The 25,858-nt window shown below is 41.4% G+C and overlaps 1 protein-coding gene across 12 annotated transcripts in view; it reads right to left on the reverse strand.

Annotated features, from left to right (window-relative positions):
* GALK2 (galactokinase 2) overlaps positions 1-25,858 on the reverse strand; it is a 142,698-nt gene that overhangs the window by 33,718 nt on the left and 83,122 nt on the right. For all 12 annotated transcript variants that reach the window (XR_016392104.1, XM_089907254.1, XM_089907255.1 and 9 more), the window contains 2 exons: positions 25,170-25,322; positions 15,768-15,978 (listed from right to left, as the gene is read on the reverse strand). Coding sequence is in view for 11 of the 12 variants with exons in the window: in XM_089907254.1 (XP_089763380.1) it covers positions 15,768-15,978; positions 25,170-25,322 (364 nt within the window). In the remaining variant the exon portion in view is untranslated. The remainder of the gene's footprint in view (positions 1-15,767; positions 15,979-25,169; positions 25,323-25,858) is intronic.

A 25,858-nucleotide genomic window follows, 5' to 3' on the forward strand; every position in this document is an offset into this window, starting at 1 on the left:
GATGCCAAGTAGTTAAACTATGGCATCTGCCCCAGCAGGAGTGAAATATCACAGCTCTGTTAGCATTTAAGTCTTTTCTCCAGACCAGCCCCCCAGTTTCTCTCACATGATTGGATTTCAACTCTCCTTCACTGATTATTTCTCTGAACACACGTTAGTCTGTGTATGCCCTTCTTAAAAGTGGTTACCCCAGTTGGTCTGAGGAGTGCAAAGTAGAGCTGGACCATCATCTCCCTCATTCTCAATACAGCGAGTTTCTTCATGTAGCCTCGCAGCGCCAAACTGCGTAAAGACTGTGTGGCGATGGAAGAACGCAGAGCACTGGTTTTCGAGCTAAAAAGTGATAAATATTTAGGGAATCAGACTTAACTTGGATAGAGACTTCATCTCAGGATAATTAATCAAAACAAAATACTTTCCCACTGTTTGGGTGGGGGGCTAAAAGCAGTTGTGGTTTTAGCCATCTTTGCACAGTCATGGAGCTGCACGCTACTGGCCAATTTCTCTCCAAACACAAAGCTCCACTGGGCTAAACCAAGAGCTGGTTTCCAAGGACAGCCATCCAGAGGTGGGGGGGTGGGGGGAGACCACTTCAGAATCCACTCCAGAGCCCTCTGTTTTCCTATGCAGCACAGTTGTAAGTCCCAGCTCTGAGGCATAGAATCTTTGGAGTATTTAAGCAGTAGAATGGAAAACCACTATACAATCCTCATGGAAGTTGGACTGTGGTTTCAAATTTATTTTCCTGGTAATAATATTTTTCATAAATGTGAAGTTTCTGAAATGGTCAAACCCACAAAAAATAAACTGCTGTTTTCAGCCACATTAATGTCCCATTCCCATGCTGCAAAGACTAAATTAAATTAGCATTTTACATTTAAGGGGGAAAAAAGCTTTAACTACCTGCTTTTAAAAAGCAAAACCACTGGTGAAAAAAATATATATGCACTTTCAACACAAACCGCATTAATCCACGGAAAACTACATTCCAAGAGGCACTTGTGAATATTTTCAAATCCACAGCATAATGCCATCTTGTCTGTACACAGTAACAGCGCCTGCACGTTTATAGCTTCACTTTCTCAGATTTCCAGGAGCAGCAAGAGCCAGCACTGTCTGTGTCATAATAAATTCTACTCCTCTATCTTGAAACCTTTGCTTCACTCTGCTGTGGTCACCGTCACCTGTATTCTACTCTCTGGCAATATAGTAAGCTCCTGTTAACCCCTGGGCCACTCAAATGACGAGACAGAGTCCATCGCTCCCCTCCTTTTCATTCTATACTCTACCTTCCTAGTTCAGATTCTTATCATCCCAGGTCTGAACAAATACTCTACCTTCTCACGGGTCTCCCTCTCACCTCCTATCAACATGTATACAGCTGCCATAATAAACTTCCCAAATCACCGTTTTGTTGGGGTGTTCCCCAATATTTCATTGCGTCAAATGCTGATTATTTTTTCATTCTCCAATAAATGAGGGCACACACATTCCAATCCAGGACACACCGAGTCTTCTGAATGTGCCCAATCCTTTCCTACCTCTACGGTGTGTTTGTGTCACTTCCTGCTTGCAATACCACACTCCACCACTGCCTGTCCAACAGGGGAGGCTCCGCATTGGTACTGTACCCAGACTAGTTCTGTAATCCCCGAATCTCAATGTCAGCACGAATGCCCCTCCTCCATGAGGCTCTCCCAGAACATTCCAGTAACTGATTACTGTGTGTTCCCTTCTAAGTATAATTAGCACACACTACTTTATGAGGGCAAAGATCATCTTTATAGCCCAACCTAATAGAGTGTCTTGAATAGAGCAGGTTCTCAATAAATGTCACCTCCCATCCCATCAGCAAAGGAAGAACCTGAGGTTGCTTGCTGCATGAGCTGCATTTTTATGTTCCCCTCTCTTTCTTGAGGAAACTATACTTTCCAATTAACTTTCCAGAACTGCCCTAAAACTTTGTTTTTGAAAAACGTGAGAGGAGCAGACAATCTCAGGTCATCTGAAAAGGAGCTCAGGGAGTTGGGAAGGAATCTTGGTCAGAGCTGAATGAAGGGCTATGGAAAACAATGGTCACACTTGCCTAGAGCTGGCCTGTCCTGGTATTTTAACATAAAAGGGAATGAGCTCTTGTCTTTGTTTTCTCCTATGAACTGAATTACAGGGGGGAAAATGTAAGAGACGAAAAAGATGAAGAAGCAGCAAAGGAGAAATCAGTGTTTATCTGAGAAATAAGTAGTATATTTCCATCAGAACACTTTAATGATAACTTTATTGTTGTCTTCCCACAAAATGATAAATAAATGAGAGCAAGGACTATCTGCCCTTACTGATTGCTAATGCATCGTCTGTAGCACGGTGCTTGAATAGTTGCCCTCAACCGAGTATTTGTTGAGCAGGGAAATAAAAATTTGCTTCTGGTTTCTTATAGTATTCACTTATTTGACAATACGGTCCAAAAGTAGTTGTTTACCAAAAAACAACAACAGTTTAAGCAAGCGAGAAGCTGTGTTATGTGCCATGAAAAAGACCCAACAAGACGACACAGGATGTTGCCCAGAGTTTGCTGTTGAGCAGCTTGCACCGGAGCAGACCAGGAAGGTGACATGGGCACTGGATGAGGGGGCACTGGGAGTGAGGGAGCTCTGACTCGTTTGAAATGTGGCCCTCTTCTTAATTTCCTCATGGCAAGTACTGAAGATAATATACCTACACTACACCTAGACTTTCCAAAATGCAGTGTAGTATTAGGGAAGATAAAAATGTTTCAATTTCACAAACATCTAATGAGATGTCCCTATTCTCAAGGTGCCTGCAAACATAACTGGTGATATCCTGAAGAGATAAATAAGGATGCTGCTATTTCACAGAAGCCTATGATTGCAAATGCGTTTATGCAGCTCTCTGGGGACCAGGGTGAGAAGTGAATGCGCACAGGCATGAGTTTGTTTGTGGTTTCTCTGTGTTTGTGTTTATGTGCTTCTTCATAAACAAGCCGTGTGTACACGTCAGTCTTTCCCCTTTATCAGATTCAATTTCGCTTTATTTTTATCCATATGACTCTTTCCCTTTTGATCTTCATCTCTCTGTCCCCTTCCCCCATAAGTCTAAAATACAGAAATGAAGCATATATCTTGTTATTTCTTGTGTTCATTGAGTAGAATTTTACATCCCTTGTTCTTGGAACAGGTTATAGTTTCCCATTAAAGAATAAACATATTGCTTTCCTATGCAGGTGGTCTCTGTTTTTTTTTAACGTTGCATCTGTGGTCCTTGACAGAAGAAAGGCTTTCTAACATTAGAGAGGTCTAATGGACTGAGGGGATGCTCATTCTTGTGGTCTCTCCTACCCCATTCCCTCCTAAAGACAATAAGAGGAATCATCTTCCTCAAACTTTTTTTTAAAAAACTATGCAATGTCTCTGCCCTTAACATAGAGTGGTGCCCTGTCATGTTTTCATCTGGAACTTACAGCATGACTGATGATCAATTGATGTTTCATGCGGTTAAAACTATGAATGTCTAATTTTTCCAGAGAGGAAGTGCAGGTGGCCAACAGGCACATGAAAAGATGTTCAACATCGCTAACCATCAGGGAAACGCAAATCAAAACCACAATGAGATATCACCTCACACCTGTCAGAATGGCTATCATTAAAAAGAACACAAATAACAAATGTTGGTGAGGATGTGGAGAAAAGGGAACCTTTGTGCACTGTTGGTGGGAATGTAAATTGGTGCAGTCACTATGGAAAACAGTAGGGAGACTCCTCAAAAAAGTAAAAGTGGAACTACCATATGATCCAGTAATTCCTCTCCTGGGTAGACAGCCAAAAAAACCCAAAAACACTAATGTAAAAAGATACAAGCACCGCAATATTCATAGCAGCATTATTTACAATTGTCAAGATACGGAAGCAACCCAAGTGCCCATCAACAGATGAATGGATAAAGCTGATGTGAGAATACACAAACACACACACACACACACACACACACACACACACACACACACACAATGGAATACTACTCAGCCATAAAAAAGAATGAAATTTTGCCATGTGCAGCAACATGGATGGACTTGGAGGGCATTATGCTAAGTGAAATAAATCAGACAGAGAAAGACAAATACTGTATGATATCACTTATATGTAGAATCTAAAAAATACAACAAACTAGTAGATTTAACAACAACAAAAAAAAGCAGAGTCACAGATATAGAGAACAAACTAATGGTTACCAGTGGGGAGAGGGAAAAGAGGAGGGGCAATATAGAGGTGGGGGAGTAAGAGGTACAAACTATTAGGTATAAAATAAGCTACAAGGGTATATTGTACTACATGAGAAATATAGCCAATATTTTATAATAACTATAAATGGAGTATAACCTTTAAAAATTGTGAATCACTATGCTATATACCTGTAATATATAATATTTTACAGCAACTATACTTCAATTTAAAAAACTGTGAATGTCTATACAGATACAGTGGATAATAATTTTTGTTGTCATTACAATTGATATTTGGCAATAATCTGCAAAAATCACTAGATACATGGATAGTAACTCACCTCTGCTGACTTGAATGGAAACAAATTGGGAACAAATTTACATGAGTAGGAAGAGGTATACAGTTTCTAATTTAGAAGTTCTTATTAGGAAACTTTCTTCCACCTGAAGCTAGGTACTTTGAAAAATAACAAAGGATAGGAAGTAAATAACTAATATCGAACAGCAGGAGATATTTTCCTGGACCATGCCCTAAGATTCTAGAATGACGGCTTCCTGAAAAGAGACTGAGTGAACGCCACAAGACAGGGAAGAAAATGATAAACCACCAGGACTAAGAAGGCTTTCACCAGAAAAAGTGCAGATAAAATGCCAGTATGAGAGAGATGTGCAACTTCAAAACATGTCACAGTAGGTCTAATTATTAAGCGAAAATAATTTGGAATTTGGTCAAGAACAATATCTGTCACCCCAGATGTCTGGAAAGAAATGTCAACTTCATATTTTTATATGAGAAAGTAAACTGGTTTTCACTGGTACCCCACATCGGCTGGCATGGAGCAGCGGCCAGGTCCATGGCACCTCCAGGCCCCACTGGCCCTTCCTTCAGCTTCTCCTACTCTTGGACCAGGTACATGCTTGGCTTCTGCTGCAGGACACCGGTATCATCAAAGTGGGAGACCTGGAGGTGGTGAGAGTCTGACCCTGGTTCCAGTGCACCTTCATGGGCTCTGGCTTGTCCTTGCTCTCCCCCACTTCACATCCATCATCACTTCCTGGTTATCTTTCCTACTGGCTTCAGGCTTCAGCACCAGATGCAAAGATATAGCCTTATGGAGACTGTTCAAACAGCTTTCACAATTGCATGTGGTCAAATCTATATAACAAATCCCTTTCTCTGACAGAACCCTGACTGACAGCCTCAGGTCACATAATGGTTAAGATTGTAGGGGGAGGTCTCCAGGGTTAGACTACATGGGTTTGAATCCCAACTCTGCTACTTTTAGCTGCGTGAGCTTGGGCAAGTTAATTAATTGTTCTGTGCCTTGGTTTCCTCATCTGTAAAGTAGCAAAATATTGGAACCTACCTTATGGGATGTTCCTATAGCATCAAAACCATCCGACGCTAGTCCTTATTCTTTAGGTTCCTCTAAATTAAATCTATGTAACCTGTGCTATATTTCACTTACATAGATTTGAAACGTTTTAAGGAAAAGCCCATATGTGAATTAAAAGACCACTTTCAAAAGCTCTGAGATGCAAGACAGAATGTTCTCTTGGCTGGAAAACCTTGGTAACACTCTCTGTTTACAGAACAAAAAAGTAATATTCATCAGTGTTAACAGTTATGTCAGTGAACACAAACCTAATTAGAATTGTAATGGCCAAATGCATTTGCTTTTGTCTTTTAAACAGAATTTCAAACAAACAAAAACAACACCTACCAAAAAGTTCCTTATTCACTAGAGGAAGTTCGACTATCACATCTCAACAGTGTGAGCAGATGAGGAGAGCTGGGGAGAGCGGGGAGAAGGAGCTGGGAATACATCAGTACTGAAATGTGTGCGTCTGAATGTGTTTTGTTTGTTTGTTTTGTTTTGTTCTGTTGGGTTTTTTTTGCGGTACGCGGGCCTCTCACTGCTGTGGCCTCTCCCGCTGCGGAGCACAGGCTCCGGACGCACAGGCTCGGCGGCCATGGTTCACAGGCCCAGCCGCTCCGCTGCATGTGGGATCTTCCCGGACCAGGGCACGAATCCGTGTCCCCTGCATCGGTAGGCGGACTCTCAACCACTGCGCCACCAGGGAAGCCCCGAATGTGTTTATGACACAGTTTACAGCCTTGGAAAGAACCATTTCATGTAGGTACTCTGAACGTGAGGAACATGAGGACCATGTTAACAAACAGGTATAGCAAATGTTTTAAAAGTACTTAGAATAGTGCTTGTCACATAGTTAAGTGTTCAATGCTAGTTATTGTTAATAATATCATTAATGTACATGAAGAGATTTTCTTAAAGGCTAGATATAACCACTCTCTACCTGGACTTTGAGTGTCTTCTTGAATTGGCCTCCTACCCATTACTTCTCCATATGAATAGAAGAAAATTAATTTAACACATTTATTCATTTAGCAAACATTTGCTAGGTACCACAGGAATATAGAAAAGCACAAAACAAGGACACTTTTTCAAGGATACAGATGCTGCTGGAGGATGGTGCCTCATGACTCACATTTAGCTGCTGTGACTCTTTCAGGATTTATTTCTGGGAAATGCCATTATGGCAACTACTGTATGCGAATTTCATGTGATGCTACAAGAGCTGTTTCCAGCTTGCTTTCATAGCTGTAGGTCACCAGAGTCTACGGGGTTGCTGTTATCAGGAGAGCAGATATCCCCTTCCATCTTTCCTGAAGCATGCACGGTCTCCCTGAAGCTGATGGTCAATACACAAGGATGACCTTCCTAGAGGGAGGAAAATTTTCTTCTTTGGGAAAGATGATCAGAGTGTTTGACAGAGGAAAATGTTTAGTCTCGTTGGTCTAACTCTCTACCACATCTTCTACTGCTGGCCCTGCCCAAATCACATTAACTCAAGAAACTTGGGGAACTCAAGGGTTTGAAGGTACAGGTATGAAGAGGCGATCAAGCTCATAGGTTCATTCTGGGCCCGCCTCAGTCTAAGATGACCAAGTGTATTTAAGACTACTGCAGGGGTCAACTTGTCTTCAAAACGTACCTGCAGAATCTGTTTCATTTTAGCTCTTTTAAAACTCTCACACAAGTGAATGAAAATTCCAGAATTCTCTGGCTTTTGTGGCTCCGAATGGCCTCAGGAGCCAGAAACAAGGCTCTGTGCGATAAGAGGGAGATCCTGAGCTCTGGCCTACCCGTCAGTGGCTCAGGCACCAACCAGTACACAGCACATATCACAGCTGCATACGTGATTCCTACACACTGGTACTGTTCTGCTGTTCCCACAGAAGTTGGGTTTTTAAGATGCCATGTCTTTAAAATCAGACTTAATAGAGTATGTTTGCATTGCATTTTCAGTTCCTTAAATATCTGAAGAGGCAAGGTGAACCAGTGAATAGGGGTATATAATGCACACATCTGAAAGAGGAAGAGGAAAACCCAGGAAGGAAGTCTCATCCCCAAGTAATCTGGGGTAACAGTTCAGCCCATTTCTTCCTAGAAATTAAAGAAGCTTTACTCCTGGCATGGTCCTGCCCTCTGTGGCCAGACAGCTGAGAAGTCAACAGGAGCTGAGGCGCAAAAAGGAGAGACTAGGCAGAGGGGGAAAGGAAAAAGACCTAAGTGAAAGCAAATTTTCCCCATACTTGTCTTCCAAAACAACTAAAGCATATCTTTTGTGCATAACAGAAATAGTTATTTGACTTATTCTTTTATACTTTGTTTCATAAGAATCTATTACCTTGTAAAAATGAAAACAAAAGACAAAACTAAAGGACTCATTTTTATTTGGCCTTATTAGGAGTCCATCACACAGATTTTAAGGATTTCTGCTCAACCGATATCTGTAAACTCTAGAAAGGTCCTTTGGAGTTTCTTCTAGGCTCTTTACAGAAAATTTTTCTTCAAACTTCTTATAATAACAACAACTGAATGTGTTGAAATCACAGAATTTAGTACCTGATATCTTACGAGCTATTTTTAAATCAATTTCCTTGATACTGAGAACACAACTGGAAATTGAAATTACTGACTGACTCCAAGTACCTTTATACTTCTCCATTAGAAAAAAAATAAACTACTCTTCTTAGAGTTAACTGAGATAATCCATGAGGACCACACTTTTATCAAACGAGAAAATTCCACAGCACTTCTCATGGCTCTTCTGTAACAGAAGAGCTCATGCACATTCTGGCCAAGTTGAGTTTGCTCCTTAGATAAAGCAAGCTACTGGATGCCACACGGCTTTACATCTTCTAAGGCAAAAGCACCAGGATGGGAAATAGCCAAAAGGAAACTCTTTCACCACAAGGTAACCTATCTTCATCACCTCTCTTTAGTTTCAAGAGAAAACCATAGCCAAGAAAAATCAGAACTTTATATTACCTTCCTTACTTAGTACAGGATTGCTAAAGCCAGCTGATTAATATGCTGAGAGAAAAAGTGCTGGCAGCAGGAGTGTTGGATTAAATCAAAAGCCTGGGATTTGGGATCTGGCTCCAGCACTTACTACCTCTCTAGTTTTGTAACTACATGTAACTCTATGACCTCAGTTTCCTCATCTGTGAAATGAGGATAACCATGTGCCCCAGGGTTATTGTGAGATTCAAATCAGATAACGCAGGTAAAGAGTAATGTATAAACCATAAACTAAATAAATAAGTTTTTTGGGTTTTTTTTTTTTTTTTTTTTACTCTGTATGTCTTCCTAAAGAGCAGTCTATGCCAGTGCCTTATACTTGCTCAAAAGCCATGATTATCGCTCGTGACTTTGGAAATCACAGGATGCAAACAAGTTAGTCAGCAACTGGACAGCACTCTGTCAGCACATGGTCATAGGCAAAGTTGGTAATCCAAGAAAGGAGATTCGTGTCCATCCCAGCAGAATGCATCTAAGCAGCAGGGCCACCCAACCCGGAGCACAGGCTGAGCAGTCCCGAAAGGAATGCTCCCAGTAAATTCTCCCTTTCTTAAACCAGCACCCACACCACCTGACCCAGTCTCTACCTCAGTTTCCATTTACTCCCTCATGGACTCCTCTGTTTAACCTCCAGTATGTGTCCTTGACTTTGCTCCCATGGTAGATACGTGTGCCCATCTCTCCTGGCTCTGACCACAGTTTCACCTTTTCCTCTGGGGTCACACCTTAGGAAACACCCTTCGCAAATCAGCCTGGCCCTGAGCTTCTAGAAACCCAAACATTATGCCACACTCTTAGATAATTCCTATCTGTGAGCAAGGCCTGACAAATAATCCTTAAATTTTTTCCTAACCAGTAATCCTTAAATTTTTCCCTACCAGTCCTTAGTGATGGATTATAGCCATTCTAAACAATGTCTAAAGGATTTGAGAATTTTGCTTTTTGTGTGTATGTGTGTTTAACTTCAACGGTCTCTAAGGATTTCTAAATCTAATTCTTGGAAATTTGGAAAAAGAAAATAACATGGGCCTTTGGAACGCTGGCTAGTTTAGCAGAGGCTGCAAGCCTCAGTTTGACTGTAAACATCTCTCCTTGTATTCTCAACTCAAGGTCAGCATCTCCCAACTCACACTCATATCCAGGTAAAGAAACAAAGGAATTTTGGCAGAAAGAGAACATTGGATTTCATATCCCTTTGAGAAAGGCATGGATTTCCATGATGGGAAAATCAGTCCAAGTCAAAACTAAGCATGTTAAAGTGTAGGCATCTGGAATAAAGGGGTGGTGGCACTCTCCAGAGTCCCCTGCTGGGGGCACACGTCATCTGTGCCTCCACTCCTACAGTCTAAGGACAGTGCCACATTCAATAAGAATCATATTTTCTAAAGGGGTAATAGAAGCATTCATTTAAGGTCTTAGGCCAACCAAAGCACAAACTCAGAAGGAACAAGGCAAAGATATAAATGGATTTTGATTTCTAAAGTTAAAGCCGTGTGCCAAGAGAATTCAGCAGGAAATTTGGCTGAGGTTAGATGGCTGGATTCAGAGAGTAAATCAAGTGACATTAATCTAGGAGACTCCAGAATCCCACAGACTGATTTATGTTCATAGTTTTTTTTAAACTTACTTATTATGAAACCAAAAGGGGGAATCCTCTGAGGATGGTAGAATTACAAAATGGATTCATTCTATCAACATAGGTTTTGTTTGCACTCAATAAACCTAAGTAAATTATAGAAAGTCATGTAAGTGGGCCAGTAGGAAAGTTATTTTAGATAAAGAGGTAAGATTAAGTATTCATCATTTTTACAAAAACAATGAAATCATTATTCTTTAGCGGGACAAAACTTAAATATATACATAAATAGCAATGCATATCCTATGATTAGCAAATTATCCTTTGTGTTTTCCAAGGTTTTCGGAGAAATTAACTTATTCCCAGAAATGCTTATTCAAAAGAGGGGTGGAGGGTGGGGGAGACAGGCAGATGCAGAGAAAAAGGAACAGGGATACAGAGAAAGAACAGGCTTCAGACAGAGAAGGATACAGATAAGAATTACATTGAGTTTATACGATAGGTAGGAACTGTTTCAGAAAAGAGGAAAGGGCAGTGATGTTTAGGATTAAAGGTCCAGAAGGAAGACCAAGAGGCAGTTAGTGAGTGGAATGGTTAAGCCAGGACAACACTGTCCAAATGGGCACGTATGGGCTCAAACAGGAGACAGGACAGAACAGAGTTAAGGCCAAATTGAGGAGAAATTTAATATCCACGTTAAAGAGTTTAGGCAATGAGGTAATGATGGGCCTCTAAAGGTTTCTGAACTAAAAAGTAACACCATGAAAAGACTGCTTTAAGAAGATCATTTGACAGTGAATATTCTCAATATCTATTAAGGTTTCTTTGCCTCTTAACCAAAAATTCCAAAATCTAATTATACAGTTTGGGTCTTTATTTGCTCTATATCTGTATTTAGATGCCTTACCATATCACCAGAAACTCATCATCTTGCCTCCAAAATCATTTCCCATACTACATTCCCTAACTTTCCCAGCATCCATACGTCAGCCTTCCTTATCTTCTATTCCTTTCCTTCTTCCGTTTCTCTCCTCCCTCCTTCCCTTCCTTTCTAGACACAGGCAATCATCAATTCCAACTGAATTCTCCTTTATAGTCTTGAGAATCTACTCGTTGAGATATCCACCAACAATTCCCCATTTCAGGCATTTCTGCAATGGAGAGTAGAACTGGCATCCCTTTAGCCAGTATTTTTGGCATCCAACTCATACTGCACACAATGCCTCTTGACACATGTTTTCAAATACCCCACACCTCATGTTTCTGTCTTCCAGGCTCTACTCTTTGCCTGGAATGGCCGGTCACCTCTCTCAGCCTGGGAAGGCCATAACTTTCTTTTCAGATCCAGCTTAAATTCAAGGCACATTCTCTAGGCATTTAGGCACTCTCTCCTCCATACTCTCAGGACTCCTGATAAATACTCTTATTAACAGTGGGTATTTTTTACTGTGACTGTTCTGTGGCACTCTCCCCAGTTAGACACTAGGACACTATAAGGTAGAGATCATGTCCTGCTTATCTGTATCCCAGCATCCAGCATGATACCCAACCCAGTGAAGTTAACACATATATTTGCTGAATTAAAGAAACTGGATGATGTCTTAAGTCAAAAACTAAAGACTATTCCCCTGGAAGCTCTCCCTATCCAAAGACCTACCCAACTTCGTCACTCAATAAACATTTCATTAAAACACTTACACACAGTATTTAACAAGGTGTTGGTGATCTTGGGCCTATCTACAAACTCAACCTGATATATCACTCACCACTATGTACCTTGTTTTCAAGAACACTCAACTATCTGTAGGTCTCTGGACATCCTCTCTTACTCCTCCCTGCCTCTATACCTGCTGTTTTGTCTGCTCGGGAGTCTTTCCGACTGCCTGTCTACCTAGGAAATTTCTGTTTATTCCACTTTTGTCTGGTTGCTGTCTCCTTAGTAAAACCGGCTCTGACTTCTTTCTTTTCTGATCTCCCTAGACCCAAGAACACCTCCCTCACTGCACTCATTACTTTATGCTGGATCAGTTTTTTTCTTTATCTGTTTCCACTACTATTTCGTAAACTCCCTGAGTATCAAACCCTGTTGTGTTTATCTCCGTGTTCCCGATGCTCAGCCTCAAGGCCTAGAGGAGGGGAAGGAGAGGGAAGAGAAATAACAGAAGTAGCTGACATTTCAAAGCACCTACATTACCAAGCATTGTTTCTAGCACATTACACTGACTACTTCTTTAAGTACTTCTTCCTATTATGCCTATTTCGTGGTAAAACTAAGATAACAGAAAGGTTAAGAATTTGCAATTCTAGTCCCAAGTGTGGTAAGTAAAGAAGCCGGAGATCTTAATCCAGGTGGTGTGGCTATCCTTTGGTCTACTGCCTTTCTGGAATGGTGTCAGCAAACTCTCTCTGCCAAGGACCAGATAGCAAATATTTTAGATTTTGTGAGCTATTTAGACTCTGTCACAACTACTCAACTCTGCTTTTGCAGTGCAAAAGTAGCCATAGCCCATATATGGCTGTATTCCAGCAAGAGGCTATTCTACAAAAACAGGCGGTAAGTCTGATCAGGGCTGTAAGCCAGTTTGTTCATCTAGAAATTCAATAAATGTTCATCAAATTAAATTGGATCTAATGATGTTGGAAACCAAAACCTTCTCCCTGCCCTCAAGGAAAACTTTTTCCCTTATCTTATCCTAAAGCCCTCAGCAGTTGCAGCCTTCAAGCCTTTACTTGGCAGGCAAATCCACTGCAGGCACTCAAAAACCAGTTTCAGAACCGAAGTCAATGGGATGGACATGGGGCCCTGATCTTTGTGCTAAGCTCCCACCCCTGAACTCCACCTCAAGAGACTGTTGGATCTTAGCCAGATGTCCCTGCCCCCAGCAATGAAGTCTCACAAATAGATAACCTTTACTTCTAAGAAGAGAAGCTTCTCCAAGGTTCTAGCCTGTACCTCCAACCCTTACCTGGCCTCCATCTGAGGTTTCTCATGTTATAAGTATAAATACAATATTACCGGAAACAGCAGGCAAACAGAAAAAACTTCCACACTTAAGTGGGCCACAAGTTTCAACCCTAAGCAGTGAAGACTTCTTGGTGTTCCAGAATGTTGTTCCACAGCAGTCATGAGCACTGCTCTAACCTGGATCTTTTTATGTAAGTAGTATAATAATGAGAAAAGTAGGTATGAAAAAAAAAAAAGGATGAGAAAAAGAGGAGCTTATTGAATTGTAAATTTTTTTTTTCACTTCACCTCAGTGACATAAACCCCACCCTACAAAAGAACCATTTGAATTGACATATACACACTATTACATATAAAAGATAACTAATGAGAAGCTACTGTATAGCCCAGGGAACTCTATTCAGTGCTCTAATGACCTACATGGGAATGGAGTCTAGAAGAGAGTGGATATATGTATATGTATGGCTGATTCGCTTTGCTGTACAGCAGAAACTAACACAACATTGTAAATCAAGTATACTCCAATAAAAAACATTAATTTGAAAAAAAAAGAACCATTTGCTTTATATTTCACAATATTTTGACATCCTACTGGAACTGAGCAGAACCCTGCAGTACCCTCCTCCCCCCCATTACAAAACCAAGAAGTTAATGACTAGGACAATAGAGTCAGAGACTCAGTGTCTGATGTACATTCCTGAGTTGTTTCACAGATACTATAACTGTCACCAGAGAAAACAGCTAACTGCATGGTGGCCAGCTGTAGCCATGACATAAGCTACTCCAACTTGAGCAGTACTGAGTCTATCGCTAGCACAATTCCAAGAACTGGCCTCAAGAGAATGGGATTAACATTATTGCTCATAATAATCTATATCTTTGTGGGCATCAAAATAATTGTGGTTTGCTCTGCCTATATATGTAAGTGGACAACTAAAATTGTCAGCAACGAGATGCTATAGACCCATGATGACACCTTCCACTCTGAGAATACAGCACCCTATGTCAGAATGAAGAAGGTACAGAAGATAGACCTTCACCCCTAATCCCATAGAAATGGAATGATGTTCTGATAAGTGGGGATATGTAAGCAGCTCTTTGCAGGAAACCACCCTCAGCAGGAAGCCCCTGTTCTTGTCACATTAGCAAAGTTATATTGTAACTAACTCTTAAACCAGGCAGGCCCATGCTCTACTCATCTCAGGCCCAAGCACACCTTTCAAATCTTTTAATCACACAAAACCCTGCCTAACTTGTTGGTTCTTTCCATTGATCAAAGTAGAAATGAAGAATAAGTAATTAGCAGATGACCACATCTCTTCCCTAGCTTCCCCTTCAGTAATCTCCTGATCAAACTGTGTGAACAAGATAACATCTAGAGGAAGATCAGGAGGGGTCAACAAGCCTGCACACAAGCCTGCACGCAGTGAGGGATGGCAACAACTCTGACCCCCATCTCAATGATTAACTGGGGTTACTTTTCTGTTTCCCTTTAAAAGATTTCACGGCCTAGCAGAATCTTCGGAGATGTTTTTTGTTTGTTTGTTTGTTTGTTTGTTTTGCGGTACACGTGCCTCTCACTGCTGTGGCCTCTCCCGTTGCGGATCACAGGCTCCGGACGCGCAGGCTCAGCGCGGTCATGGCTCACGGGCCCAGCCGCTCCACAGCACGTGGGATCTTCCCGGACTGGGGCACGAACCTGTGTCCCCTGCATCGGCAGGCGGACTCTCAACCACTGCGCCACCAGGGAAGCCCGGAGATGGTTTCTGAGGGATGCTGAGTCCACCATTTCCCCAGATTGCCGGCATTCTGATTAAAGGCACCTTTCCTTTCTACCAGCATTTGTGAGCACATAATTGATTTTGTAAGCAGAGAGCAGCGGGACTCGATTTGTTCCATAACACTATGAAGTACATGTCCTATTATCCATTATCTTCAAAACAGGCAATCACAGAACTAGAAACAAAGTATACCAACTGCATGACAAGGATCATATGTGCTGCTCATGGACACTCAGACCAGAGAGGTTAGTATAATATCCTGATTTAATTCTAGTGAGAAATACTTTGTTGTTGAAATTCACCGAAGAAGGTAACATAACTTATCCTAGGTGCTACAAGATGCTTCCCAACAGAAAAAAAAATTTTAAACAGCAAAATAAACTATAAATGTACATTTAAAATATTATTAGATCATCACTTTGGATTTTGACCCCTAAACTGAGTTGGGCTCACATTTGGAAAAGTGCATGACGCTGCCAGTGAATTTACCCTACCCACTGTAATTCTGTGGTTGCCATAGGCCAGAGAGGGAGAATTACAATGGTGAATTACGAACTTCTTGAGGGCAGGAAGTATGTATTATTCACCTTTGCCTCGCCAGAAAATCTGGCATATAGCAGACCAGGAAATGTTTGTTAATAAATGAATGAATGAATTTAATGAAGCCAAGAATCTAGATAATTAAGTTTGCCGAAACACACATGTTCTCCAAATTCCCTCAAGCATGCTTCAAAATCAGTATAATCCATAGGGACATTGGAAACTTTCCATCTGTGAGTGGGGAAACAACCCATGCCCTTATTTTCTCCAGCAGACTCACCGTCTTGAGTGTTTGGACTCAGGATTTGGGTCTTGAGTTCCTGCAGGCTAATTCCCAGACACCTGCAGATCTCCTCAGGGCTGTAGGGTTCAGAGTGAAGGGTATCTTCTGTGATCAACAACATTTCTTCCAGACTGACCTCCAGCTTGGCCTGCACCTCCTCCAGCCGCAACACTTCCTCCCATGGCAAGCATTTGTGCTTAGCCAGGAGCTGCAAGTTCAAACCAAGATAATCGTCAGTTTTCATTTCAGATATTGATATGCACTATTTTAATGAGCCAGATTCAACTTCAAGCTTTTTTGTTTCCATTCAACCTATCCACAATTCCCACCATTGCTTGAAAATGCACGCTCGGTTCAGATGTTTGAGATTAAACATGCTTGTGTGACACTCACAGGCTAGTTGAGTATTTTTCCTAAAAAAGCTAATCCTCCACTGATTTTTTTGCCTGTCACCACTTTCCCTCAGGGCTATTTCTTTGAATAATTTTGTCCTTTTGTCCCTATTCAGTTCATCCCCAATACACCACTCTCTATAAAGTCTACAGAAAACTATTCAAATCTCACATGATCTGGGTCCTGAGGTGGGCACTGCATGCCCGATTTCATTTGAGCACTTCCTGTTTACAACATGCCTCTTTGAAATGGCTAATGAACTTAAGTATCTGGGCGTTTGGAGTCAATTCCCAGATTTTAAATGAAAACCTCATTGGTGACCTTACGAAACACCACTGCATTAGGTCATTGGTGTAGTAGAGCTGTATGTTTCTCCACCCTCAAGAAAAGAGTTTGGCTTCCAGTTGCATCCTGAGGCACCCCCTCAATCTACTGCAGAGGGTGAGATATAAACCAAACCTTTGTAAACTGGTCCACTCATGGGAACCTCACTCCAGAATGTGTGTCCCTCATTTTTCCCAAACCACCCTTCGGAGCAGGTAACAATCAAAACGGTGAAGGTATCTCTCACCCTGAGGTCTACAAAATTCATTCCCCAGGTGTGAGGACCGCAGGTGCAGACAGCACAAATGGCAAAAAGAAGCAAACAAAGGAAGGGGAAATGTGCATCTGATTTACTCTTCTATTATGCCGATGATTTGATTTTCTTTCTTTTTCACAGGAAGCAGATTTACCAAAAGACCATTGTACTTGGTTAGGGCCACTCACTTCTGAAGAATGTTAATAACAGTAGTTCTTATATTCATTAATCCTCTTTTTAAAACTCTGGCTCATACATTTGAAAGGAGTTAATGATTTTAAGGTAGAACTGGTGAAAAAGACAATAGAATTACATTTTTCTGTTCAGTTATTTCACAGAACATGGTGCCATTTTTTTTTTTTTTTTTGCGGTATGCGGGCCTCTCACTGTTGCGGCCTCTCCCGCTGCAGAGCACAGGCTCCGGACACGCAGGCTCAGCGGCCATGGCTCACGGGGCCAGCTGCTCCGCGGCATGTGGGATCCTCCCGGACCGGGGCACGAACCCGTGTCCCCTGCATCGGCAGGCGGACTCTCAACCACTGCGCCACCAGGGAAGCCCCATGGTGCCATTTTTAAAGCAGGGCTACAAGCTAAGACCTTTCTTCTGACCTTGTTTGCTTAGCACATTTAATGTTTATTAGCAGTGCTAGATTGACGCCTCCATAGACTAACTCATTCACTCATTCAACTCATTCATTCATGGTCTCTATGCCAGTGTATTCCAAAAATAATTTCAGAAAACTTACAGACATACATAAAACAAAAGAAAAACATACAATATATTTATTTTATACAGAAAAAGAGCTGAAGTGGATGATCTCCTAGAATTACACTTCCTCGAAACACAGATCCAAATCCAACTGAGGTAAACAATGAAGTTAACAGAAATAATTCACACTTGTATAGCGCTGTGTGATTTAAACGTGCTTTTTATTTCTTTTCAGCCTTGACAGCTCTGTGAGATAGGTATTATTACCCTATTTAAGAGATGAGAGTGACTTGCCCAAAGTCACCTACCTAGTAAGAACAGAGTTGGAAATTTAACCCGAGTCCTGTACCTCTTTCTTGCTTCCCCAAGGCCACATTCTCAATGGGCTATGCTTGATATCCATGTCACACTACTCATTTTAGCTCAAATCACCACTCAAGTTTTAGAAATGGTTTCTAAATACAAACTAATTTTTGTGTTAGAAGTGAACATTCCAGTGATTTAAAACACTTCGATAGATGGGTTCCTTCTAAAATAAGAAGGAAATGGAAAAAAAAAAATCAAAGAACGACCCCCAAGTGATGAGAATGGGCTCTTCCTAAGAACCTTGCAGTAAACAGCATCTCCAAGTTCCCAACCCTGACCTCATGTGAACAAGTCACTTTGCCTCAGGCACTTGATCCCAGGAAACTGGCCCAGGACTGTGTGGGGAGAAAGTCTTCGAGGGTTGCCTGCTGCCTACAGAGCTGTTTTCAAAGGCAGCCTCCCAATGCACTTTTGTTCCACAAACAGAGGCACTAACATTCACTCTAGCAATATCCCAGTTTGCTGTTCGGCCGGCTTAGCTCTCAGCTGGAGGGTCCACGTGGCCAACTGGGTGTGTATTTCAATTAAGAATGAAACCTACCACATGCCCTCAAGGACAGCTGCACAGCCATGAGTCGCTGAGTGCACTACATTGTAGGAGTAAAATCGGAAAGCTGCTTAAGCCCTCTAAAATTTGGCGCAGGAAACAGAAAGATGACTTGCAGTTGAGGCAAGTGGGTGGGTAAGATCTGTTGCCCAAGACAGAACTTCATGAGGGCATTTGCCACTCACAGCCCTGTCGCCTGGCCCTACTTCACATTTGTGAAGCAGGGCTAGGAGTCAGGGCTATGGGTCATTTTGTGACAAGCTCCTCACTCAGCAGCAGGGTGGGGATATACGGGAAAGCAATTCTTTGTCAACATCTACCATTTTCTTTTCACCACTATAAACATTAGGTGTTTATTTCCGATTCCATTCCTGGGAGGTTCCTGAGCCTGGCTGATGCTCTGTGGACAAGAAAGCAGGCAACGAATATTTTGTCCACAGTCATGGAAAGAGGTAGATAAATAGTGCTAGGACCCTGTCTTAGGTTGGTTTCTCTCGGAAGCAGGCCCTGAGACAAGAATTTAGGGGGAGAGGGAGACACAGAGAAGTGCTGGTAGAGGAGTGGAAAATGAGACAGGAAGAGAAGCCAAGATGAAGTGCAGTGATGTGAGAGGTGAAGCGGGGCCTGCTGGACCCTCTGGGACCTGTATGTATAAAGCTCGGATGTGTCCTACGCATAGACAAGAAAGCTCAGATATTTACCTGCTAACTCTCATCCACCATTGATTGAGGGCTGATTCCAAGGGTGTTAGCTCCCCAGACTTCCAGGCTGTCTCATGTGCAAACTCAGCGTTCTCCTGCAGCTAGAAGACATCTTCAGTCTGAGAGGGTCTCTGGGGCTTCTATTAAGAGGGTGTGGTAGGAGAGTGCTAAGATGTGGACTCGAACTCAGGAGGCTGTCTGTCAGAACCCACCTCTCTCTGATGTTCTCATTGCATTTTACAAGTCAACGGAAGTGTCAAGTCTTTCTCCTCACCAGGTCAGCAAAGGATAAAATTTCAAATCCCTTCTCTGACAAGTTGTTTTCCACACAACAAAAGCAGCTGTGTTGTTGTTGGTTTGGGTTCTATAAATCACCCATGCTTATATTTAAAATTTGAAGAAACACATAACAATTTGAAGTTTAAAAAAATTACAAAGTATAAAATAAATCACCTGTAATCATCCCAATAAGATAACCACCAATCTCCCAACTGATACCCTATGATACATTTTTTATGCACACTTCTTACACACGTACACACATACAGTTTGACATAAATGGGATCATACATAACTGTTTTTATTGTGGATACTTTTTTTTTTTTTTTTGGCTTATCTCCCCCTCACCCTCCTCCAACTTCATGGAGCCATTCCACAGTGACTTCATGCCCATGTTCCGCTCATAACCATCATGAACACATTCACAATGTTGACCTTCCCCAGTGTTGGTCATCCCCACTCTCCACGTTCTCCAAAATTCTCCTGAATTTTCCCGGTTTCCCTCTCACCTCTCTGGTCCTTACATTTCCACCCATGACTCAGTTTTCTCCTTTCATTATTATTGAAGCCATCTCCCAAATTTAACCCCTGGCCTTCTGCTCTTCTCTTGCCACATTCTCTCCCTCAGCAAACTGAACTCAGTCCTTGGTTTCAACTATTATCTCAAAATAGTTGAAAGACTATTGTCCAAGCCAAGAGAAACATTCCAACCTCAAATTTCTAACCACTTACAAGAAAATTCCATGGGGAAGTATCATCACCTCCCACTTTCATATCACCTTCCATCCTACCTTCCCCATATCTATGAGTGCTTTCCACCCATCATTTCAGCTTAAAACTACAGCCCTTTTCGACTCAACACTTAGCCTTTACCTGCACATGTCTGCATGCCATGCGTGTTCACTGCAGGGTATGAAGCACTCATGGCTCCTGACTGCAGGGAGCTCAGAGTCAACCCGAGGAGACAGGCATCAATTAATAATTATATAGTGAAGAACTTACTCCATTTGTGATAAACTACTATAATGGAAAAATACAGGATGTGGCAAGAGCATATAAAAGGGCATTTAACACAATGGAAGTGGGGAGGGTGGTCATTCCTCAACGTAATGGCATTGAAGCCAAAAGGAAGACAGAAACCCAATCACAGACAGCCTTATACCTGACCCTTTACTAGGTTCTGTCAGAGCTTCTTCCGTATCCCTCTCTTGTTATCCTGTCCCCCCTGACACTTTAAGACCCACTTCTCTTCAACCAAACAAAAGTTCCTGCTGCCAGCTTAATATTTCTAGAATACCTTGCTAACATTTGCACTTCCAGGACCAAGCCTGGGTGATCCTCAGTACAGCACTCAAGGTCCTGCTACACCTGGTTCCACTATTCCCCAGTGTGTGCGTGCTCTGCCCTGCAGCCAGGACTCACCGTCCTGGGATACTCCACACCAGCACCCTGGCAGAGTGAGCTCAACTAAATCAACAGGCTGAGTGAAACTGGCTACATTCCTGGGTGTTTGGTTTTTCTCCACTCAAATTCAAGAAAACTGCAGAAGCCCTGAGAATATTATACCACTTCTCCTCACCAGACAAAGAATAAGCTCCATATTGACCACTAAGTGGCACGAGCTAAAAAAAAAAAAAAAGAACTGGATGAGTGATGGCCGCTAACCAGACACGCTCTGTAAAAAATCACACTGTAAATTTTCCTTGAAGCGTCAAAGGACCACATGAAACCCTCTCCTTCATTGCTTCACATGTTGCCACAAGAAGCTCAGGGTATGCAAAATGCAACAGCATAATTTCCCTTCCCTTTTTGACTTCCCATACTTATTATCAGCATCACACATTTTATCCCTCAATATAATTAAGAGATACTCTTTTTTATAGACATAGGGCAATTCTGGGAAAAAAAATTTTTTTTAATTTATTTTTGGCTGCATTGGGTCTTCGTTGCTGTGCCTGGGCTTTCTCTAGTTGTGGCGAGCGGGGGCTACTCTTCATTGTGGTGCATGGACTTCTCATTGTGGTGGCTTCTCTTGTTGCAGAGCATGGGCTCCAGGCGTACGTGCTTCAGTAGTTGTGGCTCGCAGGCTCTAGAGCACAGGCTCAGTAGTTGTGGCGCACGGGGTTGGTTGCTCCGTGGCATCTGGGATCCTCCCAGACAAGCGCTCCAAGTCTCTCTCCTGCATTGGCAGGCAGATTCCTAACCACTGTACCACCAGGGAAGTCCCCCAATTCTGGAAAAGTTTAAGCCACTGAATATGTATAAAATATGAAAAACTTTGTGCTCATTAAAGATTTCTGGCTACTTTGTTAATTTAAGAACATAAAAATGTGCTTCACTTAAAAGACTCATTTGGTGGTGGGATGAACTGGGAGACTGGGATTGACATATATACACTAATATGTATAAAATGGATAACTAATAAGAACCTGCTGTAGAAAACAATAAATAAAATAAAATTCAAAAAAAAGAATCATTTACACAAATAATAATTATAAATCTCTATTGTGTTTGCCTTGAAATGTTTTAAATTTTAGTTCAAATGCCTCTGCAAGACTCTTTTAATGAATCTGCATTAATTAGTTTGGGGAAGCTGTTAGAAAGAGAGGAGCAGGGAGGAAGAGAGAGAGAGGGAGAGAAAGGAGACTTAAGAACAGAAGAAATTACCAACATTAAAGCAAAACAAAGAAAAATCATCTTCATTGGTTTAGTGTACTTTCCTGTGCTAAGTAGATACAAAAGGTACTCATTTTTCAAAAAGGTACCTTGGGGAAATAGGAGGAGAGGAAAAATAAGTGTTATTTATTACAATTTTTCCATGTGGAGCTCTACTTAATCAGAATCATTTTCAAAACTATCCTCAGGGCTTCCCTGGTGGCACAGTGGTTGAGAGTCCGCTTGCCGATGCAGGGGACACGGGTCCGTGCCCCAGTCCGGGAGGATGGGCCCGTGAGCCATGGCCGCTGAGCCTGCGCGTCCGGAGCCTGTGCTCTGCAACGGGAGAGGCCGCGATAGTGAGAGGCCCGTGTACCGCAAAAAAACAAAACAAAACAAAACAAAAACTATCCTGATCTGTCATTTCTCCACTAACACTTCATTTTTATTGTCTGAAAGCAGCAAGTTTGTTCAGATTAAGACAAGCTTCTTTACTTTTTTTACGAGAGTTTATTTCCTGATTTAATGAGACCATTTCCAAACAAAAATTATATTCATTCACACGTTGCTGAAAACGGAAGAATGGCACCATACTGTAATTAAAATAAGCTTAGCAGAATTCCAGCCTATATTCCCTAGGCAAGAGCATATTCTTGGCATCAAGATCTATCTGCAGAGCCTATATTAGCAGTTTTATCTTTATTTTCCTTTTGTATATAACCTTGGATTCTCATGATTTGCAGCAACGTGATTTAGAAAACATTCTGCATCTTGATAAAGCCTTTCAATTTTCTTTCTTCCATATTTCAAAAGAGAAAAATTCAGAGTACTTAAAATAATGTGTTTTATCTACATCAATTGGGAGGAGTGTGTGGCAAAAAGCCAATTTCACTGACCAAAGTACCTCTAAAATACACATGGAGTTATACAGTTAAACTCAGAAGACAGCCTCAAGAACAAAAAGTTCTGCAGCGGATTAAGGTTTTCAGCTACTGCTCCAGAAAGAGAAGCCCTTTTTCTAGTTAACTCCCAAAAGACACCTCCCTCTCCCATCCTGACAACTTTCACTACAGAGCTTCAGCACCACAATTTTATTTCTCATTTTCTTCTTGCATCTTTGGAAAAGCATCGTTACAATATGAACCCATTTCACACATCTCGTACTTGTTTTGGCTCACCTATGGGTCTCATAAATGATATCTAATTTCGTGATAAAACTCTGAAAACAATGTTGTGTACGTTTGAGGTCTCCTCAGGAAGGCAGCACTTACTCATATACCTCAAAATAAAAAGTCAACAAGAATAAGCCCTTAAACAAATAAGACACTAATTTCTTCCATCTCCTGAAAGAGGAAGTTTGCCCTAAGAGGGAAAAACATTCACTGAAGCCTTTGACATTGAAAAGTTTACTGCACTACTTCTTCTCATATATGCACTGATCAGAAGAGTTTAATATTGAAACATTTCTTTCATAGAATTTTTAGAAATTATCTGAATAAGTAAATTGCATATTTAAAACACTTAAATCATGATTTAAAAAAATGTTTAACACTAAAATTTTCCAGAAAAAAAGAAAAACTTTTATTTTCTGGCTCATCCATTCCCAACTTCACAACTTCAGGGGATGGGAGTAAGGGGCAAAGTGGTATGTCAGCCCAAGGGATAACTACACCTTACACAGCTCCATGGTATCTAGTTCAGTGCTGGGCACACCCTATGCACTTGTAAAAAATTGTGAAATTGAGCAAAATAAATATGACAGGGCAGGTAACCCAGGGAATAGTTTTTCATTTATTCAACACATGTTTACCCTGTGCCTACTTCAGCCTAAGCACTATACCAGGCCTTAGGGATATAAGAATTAACAAGATGGACAGTCTTGGCCCTCAGGTAAAATCAAGTCAGAAAGAAGAGACGGACATCAAACAACTGTGATAAGTATCATACCTGAGAGGTGCAAGTGCTATGAAATATAAAGAGAGCCCCACCTTAGTCTGGGAGTAAGGAAGTCAAGGAAGGCTTTCCTGAGGGATACTTGGGCTGAGACTTCATAGAGGGCTGGAGCGAGAGCATTCAGGGCATGTACAAAGTCCCTGCGTTGAGAATAAGCATCATGGCTAGAGTGTAATGGGACTGAGGGATGCTAAGAGAGGAAGAGGATGAGGCACATATCGGATCTTGCAGTTCTCTCCAGGAAGCGATAAGGACTTTTGACTTTATTCCAATGAAATGGAAAGCTTTTGAAAGGTGTTAAGCAGGGGAACTACCTGATCAGATTTAAATTTGTACGCCATCATTCTATCTGCTATTTGAAGGATGACGGGGAGAAAGCATGGTAGAGCTCCTGACCAAGACTCTACTCCCCAGCTCCCAGCCTCAGTTCTCTCCAACTTTTAAATCATAACATGTGCCATTCTAGATCTTACATAACATTTAATTTCTGTGCCACTTTTTAGAGTACCTGTTTACATACCACCTGATCAAATACTAACCATTTCCTATTTCAAATCCCCCTAACCTTTACTCTCTACTCTCTCTATTCTTATGTCCTGTATCCTTTTGTATATCTTCATGCTAAGTGTACAACAGGTATTCAGTGAATACTTCCTAAGTAGATTTAAGGCTAGACTAGCAAGTGTCTTTTAAGCTGTGGAACAGAGAACTGCCAAGACTCCCTTCTGGTGTGCATTTCCCTAGTAGACACCAAGCCTGTATTTTTAGAAGGAACAGTGATGGCCAATGGTGCATGTGAGAGGACTGAGGGTTGAGGCTATCGTCACTTTTGTCGAAGAAACAAGATTAGTTATGGTCACCTCCCATCATTCACCCCAACTATCTTTCTCCACCCGTAGACCTAACCCATGGCCTGTACTACACAGATATAAGTTGAGCTGTCCTCTTCTCCCCATTTCCACCCTAGAAGACTCAACTGTGAAGTTCACATAGTTTCCAAATAGCTAGAGGTTGCAAGGCACACCTATACGTTTATTTATCTCCTGAGTTTGAAATCAAATTTCTCTGTATTAAAAAACTTCAGTTAGGACATTGCTGCAGTCAGAATGTTGCCCTAAATTTTAGGGAAACAGACAAAATAATAGGGAACAAAGAGAAAAAGAACAAGAGAAAGCCTAGTGAAACTTCAAGTTTCACTAGTTTGCCAAGTTCATACCTTTGCAGCCAGCCGACACTCCATCACCCTGATATTGAAATGAGAAGTTGCTGCTTTATTCATTTCCACACAACTGTTGGCAATCACAAACACTGCTCCACTTGGGAGTTTCACATCAGTTGCCCTCAGAGGACTAAATTCTATTAACTTGGCCTATTGAGAAAAAAATTACAGGTGAGATATAATGTATTAGAATTCAGAAAATGTTTAACCATTTACGCATTTATTTACCTTAGTAAAAATTTTTCCCAAAAATGCATCCATTTATTCATTCAAATATTATTTACTGACTTCCAGGCACTGTACTAGGCACTGGAGATACAAGAGTGAACGGGACAGACACTGTCCCTGCCCTCATAGAGATTACAATCTAGTGGGAAAAGCAGTCAAGTAGTCAAATACACTGCCAGGTTGTGTTAAAAGGGTAGCAAAGCACAGGGCACTATATAGAAACACAGTTGTAGCACCTGATCAGATATAGCCTAGTGTAGGTGCCCCTGAAAAAAAGGGAAATCTAAACTGAGACTTAAAGGATGAGCAAAAGTAGGACAGACAGAGGGTTTCTTTACCCAAACAGGATGTCAAGAAGAGGGAAGAGTATAAGCAAGTTCACAGGCAAAAAATAATATGAGGTGTTAATAGAGTTTTGGGTATTGCAATTTAGCTGGAGCTTAGTGTTTGAGGGATGA

The sequence above is a fragment of the Delphinapterus leucas genome, chromosome 2 (genome assembly GCF_059928025.1).
Source record: "Delphinapterus leucas isolate spDelLeu-1000000601 "Yukka" chromosome 2, BTC_Dleu_Yukka2, whole genome shotgun sequence".
NCBI lineage: Eukaryota > Metazoa > Chordata > Mammalia > Artiodactyla > Monodontidae > Delphinapterus > Delphinapterus leucas.